Here is a 7,238-nt window from a genome sequence, read left to right on the forward strand (position 1 = left end):
CATTGTCCGATTGGATCCGAACAGGGCGGCCCCTCAGTAGATGGGTCCAGTGTCTGAGGGACAAAAGAACTGCCCTCAGCTCCAGAATGTTGATCGGAAGTCTGGACTCCGATAGAGACCAAACGCCCTGGACGGATCGGGGAGGGAAAACCCCCCCCCACCCCCGTAAGCTGGCGTCGGTGGTAATCACCAGCCAGTTCAGTGGAAGGAAGGACCTCCCCCTCAGAGGGAGATGCAACCACCAGTTGAGGGAAGCCCGAGCCAGGGGAGGCAGAAGGAAGGTCCTGTCCAGACTCCTCGGTGATTTGTCCCAGGCCGACAGAATCGCCCTCTGAAAGGTGCGGGAATGGAATTGTGCGAACGGCACTGCCTCGAAACAGGCAACCATCTTCCCCAGCAACCGCATGCCGGATCTGAGGGAAGGCCGGTGATGACGGAGAAGGCTGCGAACCGACCCGCGAAGGGCCAGACGCTTGTCCGACGGAAGACGGACCTCTGCCAGTTCCGTATCCAGGAGCATCCTCAGGAAGATCAGCCGTCTGGAGGGGGTAAGGGAAGACTTGGGGTGGTTGATAATCCAACCAAACCGCGTCAGGGTCTCCAGAGTGAGATCCACACTGCCGGATGCCTGTGAAAGGGAGGGTGCCTTGACCAAGATGTCGTCCAAGTACGGAAGAAGAAAAACACTTCTTGAACGTAGAAGGGCCAAGACAGGGGCCAGGACCTTGGTGAACACCCGAGGAGCCGTTGCTAGACCAAAGGGAAGGGCAACGAACTGGAAGTGATCGTCCCCCACCGCGAAGCGTAGGAAGCGGTGATGACATGGAGCAACCGGAACGTGGAGGTATGCATCCTGAACGTCGATGGAGGCCATGAAATCCCCCTTTTCCAGGGAGGCCACTGCGGACCGGAGAGACTCCATCCGGAATCTCTGCAGGCGGAGGAAGCGGTTCAGGCGCTTCAGGTCCAAGATCGGTCTCACCGAGCCTTCCTTTTTGGGGATCACGAAGAGGTTCGAGTAGAACCCCCTGAACCTTTCCGTCGGAGGCACCGGGGCGATGACACCCTTGTCCATGAGTGAGCGAACGGCCGCGAAGAAAGATGCCGCTCGTACGGGGTCCCGCGGAGGACGGGACCGGAAGAAACGGTCTGGCGGAATGGCCGCAAATTCGATCTTGTACCCGCAAGATACAATCTCGAGCGCCCATGCATCTGAGATGTGGTTCCGCCAAACGTTCCTGAAAAGGAGAAGGCGGCCCCCCACCCGGGTGGGTGGGGGCGCACCTTCAGGCAGAGGGCTGCTGGCCTGTGGTAGCCCGTGCAGGCTGGGTCTTGCGCCAGGTAGGTTGCGCCCGAAAAAACGGCTTCTTGCGTCTATCCTGGGTTGGGCCAGAGGAAGAAGAACCGGCCCCGGGTCTAGATCCGGAGGGCTTACGAAAGGACCGAAAACGGGACGAACCCGCGCGACCCCGTGGGGCGCCCTTTGGCCTGGACTGGGGAAGGAGAGTACTTTTCCCACCCGTGGCCTCTGATATAAGCTCGTCCAGGCGGGTCCCGAACAAGCGGGAACCCGTGAACGGTAGACCGGCCAAGGAGCGTTTGGAAGCGGCGTCCGCCGCCCAAACCTTCAGCCAGAGTTCTCTCCTGACAGAAACCGCCAGGGCAGAGGAACGGGCAATGAGGGCCCCCGCATCCAGGGAGGCCTCACAAATAAATTTTACAGCCTGGATAATTAGCTGGGCTAAGGAACGGAGGTCCTGAACAGGAACGTCCGACCCCAACTCCTGCTCCAGCTGCAAACCCCATTCAGAGACCGCTTTGCCAACCCAGGCGGAGGCAAAAACCGGTCTAAGGGCTGAACCAGAGGCAGAAAATATTGCCTTGGAAAGGGATTCCGTCCGACGGTCCTCAGCGGACTGGAGGGAAGATCCGTCCTGTACAGGAATAGCAGTGCTTTTGGACAGGCGAGCCACAGGAGGATCCACCTTGGGCGGAGATGTCCAGGTGGTCACAGACTCCGCCGGAAAGGGATAACAAATGTCCAGCTTTTTTGGTGTAACAAAGCGGACGTTTGGTCGAGTCCAAGCCTTGGATACCACAGAAGAAAAATCTGCATGTATGGGAAAGACCTTGGAGGCCTGTCTGGGTCGGAGAAAGGACACGCCGGCCTGTTCAGAGCTGGGGGGGTCATCGTGTATCTGAAAGGTATCGCGGATACTAGTGATAAGATGCCCCACCGCGGATGACAATTTTGACGGAAGCTCTGAGTCCATGTCCACATCCGAATCCGCCAGTTCTCCCTCAGAAGGCGTATCCCTTTGAGAGGATAGGCTTGACTGAGCTCGCACGCATGGCGGAGAGAGCGAAACATCAGGAGAAGATGTGCGCTCAACCCTTGAACGTTTCTGAGTACGCCGGGCCCTGGAAGATTCACTGGGAGGCAGGGAATCAGTGGGGGCGGCAGAAACGGCATTCCCAGCAGGTGCGACAGGGATTTCGGCAGTCTGCGGGAGAGGCGGTCTATCCACGAGACGGCCCACCACGTGTGTAAGGCTCTCCACCGCCAGAGACAGAGACCTAGCCCAGTCAGGGGGTTCAGAAACAACAGGGGGCACAGCAGAAAGCGGGCCCTGCACCGGGGCCTGACATGCAAGGCAATGCGGCTCAGATTGCCCACTTGGAAAAAGTGCCTTGCAGGCGGTACAGGCGTGGTACCAGGGTTTGGGGGCACCCGTGGGATCAGACATGCTGACAAGTGGTCGTACCTTGATACAGGGACAAGGGATTGCAGCGGCTATGACCAGTGGGGTTAGGAGAGGGTTAACAGCCCTACCAGTGCCTCAGAAGAACGTCAGGTCAGATCCCTAGGAGCGAAGGTCCAGATCAGCAGCCGCGAGGCAGCCAGAAAATCAGCGTGCGTCCCCAGCGATGCACCGGTGTCTCCCACGTGTCTCCACTTCAGTCCGGAGTGAGGAAGCGCGGCAAGCTTGAGCAGAGACGCGGGAACAAGCTCCGCCCCCTCCACGCTTGAATGTTTCATAACGAAACTCCGCCCCCATGACGCGCGCGCGCGAAAAAAACACCCGCACCCCGTGCTGCCCGAGATTCCCAGGCATATGTTGTCAAAGAAGGGCCCGCAGGCCCCAAAAGCGCGGCGGTATAACCGGACGTCGGAAGGTAAGGTGGTCACCTGACCCCCGTCCCGCCGAACCGAACCGCCGATGCCGGGCCTAAGCCCCGCCCCCTCGATCACGGTACAGAGCGGGCGGCGGCGGGGAGGTAGTAAGAAGCAGGGGCTATCTTTTAAGCAGCGGGCGGCGGCGGGATGTGTAAGATCGGGAGGTACATGAAAAGCAGGCAGATGGGGAGATCCCACAGAGCGCTCTGAGAAGCGCAGGAAACGGCCGACCACGGGTGCCCCCCCCCCGAACCCAGTGCAACAGGGACAGGGAATGGGCTGGAAAAGCCATCTTACCTGTCTTCACCCTCATTTCCTTCCAGCAGGGTCGCCCCTTCAGCCCCTGGCACCGCAGTGGCAGGAAGCTGGAAGAGGGGCTTGGCGTGCGGGCGACCCCCTAGCTGGCGGGATGTAGGGGAGCCGGTACTGCCCAGATCCTCCTATTGCTTCAGTGGGGGAGGCAGCAGCGCAAATACGTTGGCACTGGTGCAGCTCAACCCCGGGAGAACAGAGAGGTCCAATGCGTCTCTGGTATCCCTAGGAAAAAACAAAAATAAAATAACAAAATTAGAGAAAAAATTAAAACAAGGAGAAAACAGCCCTGCAGTAGCAGGGGGTGTCTTGCCTCCTTGGACACTAAGCTAAAACTGGTAGCCTCTATCTCCAGGCTGAGGGTATAGCTGATGGAGGAGGGGCTTAACAGTTTTACTTAGTGTCACGCCTCCTAGGGAGCTGAGCTATACCCAAGGTCTGTGTCCCCCAAGGAAAATGGGCGAGAAATTTTTATTTTTGCGGTGCCTATGGGAACGTATGCCACTGTTTGGCTATACGGCGGCATAAATCAAAGCCTACCATCAGAGGCGTACGTTCAGAACTCCTTCTGATATCCACCTCTAACAGAATGCTCAAACATAGTCTAACCACAGCCTTAGAAGCCCTGTAGACCACGAATCAGCAACCTCCGACACTCCAGCTGTTCTGAAACTACAACTCCCAGAATCCTCCTGTCACTTTTATGGCAGTTATGTGCATGCTGGGAGTTGCAGTTTCGAAGCAGCTGGAGTGCCAAAGATTGCTGATCCCTGCTGTAGGCAAAAGCCAATAAGAAAAGTCAGATTCGCCTCCTACATGAAGGGCTTAGATACTTACAGGAGGCTTCCTTCCTTGTCCTGGCCGGTGTCTCTGGCATGATCCTGGTTAGCCAATGCATTAAATCTGTTCTGGGATGAGAAGAATCCTGAAGGTGCATTTGATTTCGAGCTTCTGTCTCTATTATCACCAGATCCAGACCAAGAAGAACTTCTGTCGTTGTCCCTATTGGTCCATGTGAGGTTTTTGGAGAAGTTAGAAGGCTGCACGTATCGCGGACCTGATGAATTCCAACTTGATGATGCAGCTTAGAGGCAAATTGATAGTCATACCGTTACATCTCCAGGTCAGAAACCAGCAATACAAGAAATTGAATTTTGATTTTAAAGGGGTTTTCCGCATCTTAGATATTGGGGTAATATCGCTAGGTTATGCCCCTATTGTCTGATAGGTGCAGGTTCAGACCTTTGGGACCCGCACCTGCATCGAGAACAGAGTGAGGAAGGTGGTGGCCGAAGGACCCCAAGTTTTCTGGGGTTGGACAACCGCCAAGCGCTCTCCCTAAAGGATTTAATGGCCGTGCACTGCGCTTGTGCAGCCACCGCTTCTATTCATTTCTATGGACTAGGGATCGACCGATATAGATTTTTTAGGGCAGATACCGATAATTTGTGAACTTTCAGGCCGATAGCCGATAATTTATACCGATATTCTGGGAATTTTCATTTTTGAAAAAAAAAAAATAATTCCCACAAATCTGCTGAAAATTAATGTTTATTGTCAATGTGTATTTTTTTTTGTAAATCTTTCTTTTTCATTTATATTTAATATTTTGGTGTTTTTATTATTTTTTTTGTAACTTTTTTTTTTTACACTAACTTTTAGCCCCCTTAGGGACTAGAACCCTTGTCCTATTCACCCTGATAGAGATCTATCAGGGTGAATAGGAGCTCACACTGTCCCTGCTGTGTGCTTTGTGCACACAGCAGCATGGAGCTTACCATGGCAGCCAGAGCTTCAATAGCGTCCTGGCTGCCATGGTAACCGATCGGAGCCCCAGCATTACACTGCTGGGGCTCCGATCGGAGGAGCAAGGGAGAGGGGATCCTGTGGAGGGGCGCAATGCGACTGGGGTGGGGGGGCCCCTATGCGCCACCACTGGGGGGGGGGGGGGGCGCACTGCGCCACCAATGTCTGATACTGGGGGGCTTGGGGGGGGCGCACTGCGCCACCAATATCTGATACTGGGGGGCTTGGGGGGGCGCACTGCGCCACCAATGAAGCTTAATCCCACATTTATTCATATACAGGAGGCGGGAGCTGGCTGCAGGATCACATAGCCGGCTCCCGACCTCTATGAGCAGTAGCTGCGATCCGCGGCACCTGAGGAGTTAACTACCGCAGATCGCAGCTACAGCTCATAGAGGCCGGGAGCCGGCTATGTGATCCTGCAGCTCCCGCCTCCTGTATATGAATGAATGATAGATTAATCTTCATTGGTGGAGCAGTGGCCATAGCTCCTCCCCTCCTCCTGTCCCCTGTCCTTACATTGGCGGCAGCAGCACAGGGGGAGGAGACACTGCTCCTTCTCCCCTGTGCTGCTAAGGGGAACACGGAGAGCGCTGTCAGCAGCGCGATCTGTGTTCCCCATACACTATCGGAATATCGGCAAAATAGATGCCGATACCGATAGTGTTCAAAATCCTGAATATCGGCCGATAATATCGGTAAATCCGATAATCGGTCGATCCCTACTATGGACCGATAGAAATAGCCGAGCCATCGTTCGGCTACCCCATAGAAATAAATAAATAGAGGGCGGCTCTGCATGCGCAGTGCTCCCTCTGCAATCTTTAGGGCTCCGTTCTCGATGTAGGTGGGGGTCCCAGATCCGGCACCAGGTACTTTCACACTTGCGGCAGGACGGATCCGACAGGCTGTTCACCATGTCGGATCCGTCCTGCGGCTATTTCCGCCGCCGGACTAAAAAGCCTGACATGCAGTAATTTTAGTCCGGTGGCCTTTCGCCGTGCACCGCCGGAGCTCCGCCCCTGTCCCCATTATAGTCAATGGGGATGGAGCGGCAGCACGGCGAAATAGCCGCAGGGCGGATCCGACATGGTGAACAGCCTGTCTAATCCGTCCTGCCGCAAGTGTGAAAGTACCTTACATTGATCCGGTTTGCAGACCGGACACAACTCCAGCATGCAGCAATTTTGTGTCCTGTCCAAAAAAAAAAAAAAAGCTACAAAACAGAAGGGAATTCATTCTGATCAGTTTTGGCCCTACTGACAATGAATGGGGACAAAACGGATCCGTTTTTTTCCTGGTTTTCAGATGTGCCACAACGCAAGTGTGAAACAGTGTAAATACTGAGCAGACGACCTGTCCTCCGCAAGTCTGCATACAGCATGACCAAAAAAGCCTGGAGAACCCCTATTTTACCCTATACCAAGGAAACCCTGTTACAGGGGCACGTCCATACCATGGACAGGTACATACACACACTGCTTGCTGTAGTACAGAACACAGATGGCATGAGGTGGTGGTAGGCAGCACATCTACGTGTGTATGTACTGGTTAGTATAGAAGAACTCCTCCCCCGGCTCTGCGGGCACAGAACCCATACCTGAGGCCTGCCCTTGGTGCCGGTTCTGTCCATGGTGCCTTCCGTCTCTCGGATGTTCGTTCCAACATTTGTCTCCAAACTTACAGCGACCCTGCAGGAAGAAGCTGCAGATAGCCATGATGACCGGTGTTGCACGGAAGAAACGTCTCCGATCACGTGGTAAAACAACGCACGGCGTCACGTCGGCCAACGCCGCCAACCACGCGCCACTTGTGGTTGGCAATTAACCGCCATGATGATCGTGTCCTGAAGGGGGCGTGCAACAGCCACGAGAATGGAAGTGGACGGAGCGTCAGAGCAGCAGTGACAACAACTTTCCCGCTTTTAGATTCTGGGTGTTTT

The 7,238-nt window shown here is 55.0% G+C and overlaps 1 protein-coding gene across 1 annotated transcript in view; it reads right to left on the reverse strand.

Moving 5' to 3' along the window:
• NUP42 (nucleoporin 42) overlaps positions 1-7,038 on the reverse strand; it is a 28,197-nt gene extending 21,159 nt beyond the window's left edge. Inside the window, exons 1-2 of the mRNA XM_044294165.1 lie at positions 6,897-7,038; positions 4,328-4,574 (exon numbers count right to left, since the gene is read on the reverse strand). Coding sequence (XP_044150100.1) covers positions 4,328-4,574; positions 6,897-7,014 — 365 coding nt within the window. The 5' untranslated portion in view covers positions 7,015-7,038. The remainder of the gene's footprint in view (positions 1-4,327; positions 4,575-6,896) is intronic.
• Positions 7,039-7,238: the final 200 nt, after the last annotated feature.

The sequence above is a fragment of the Bufo gargarizans genome, chromosome 5 (assembly GCF_014858855.1).
Source record: "Bufo gargarizans isolate SCDJY-AF-19 chromosome 5, ASM1485885v1, whole genome shotgun sequence".
Taxonomy (NCBI): domain Eukaryota; kingdom Metazoa; phylum Chordata; class Amphibia; order Anura; family Bufonidae; genus Bufo; species Bufo gargarizans.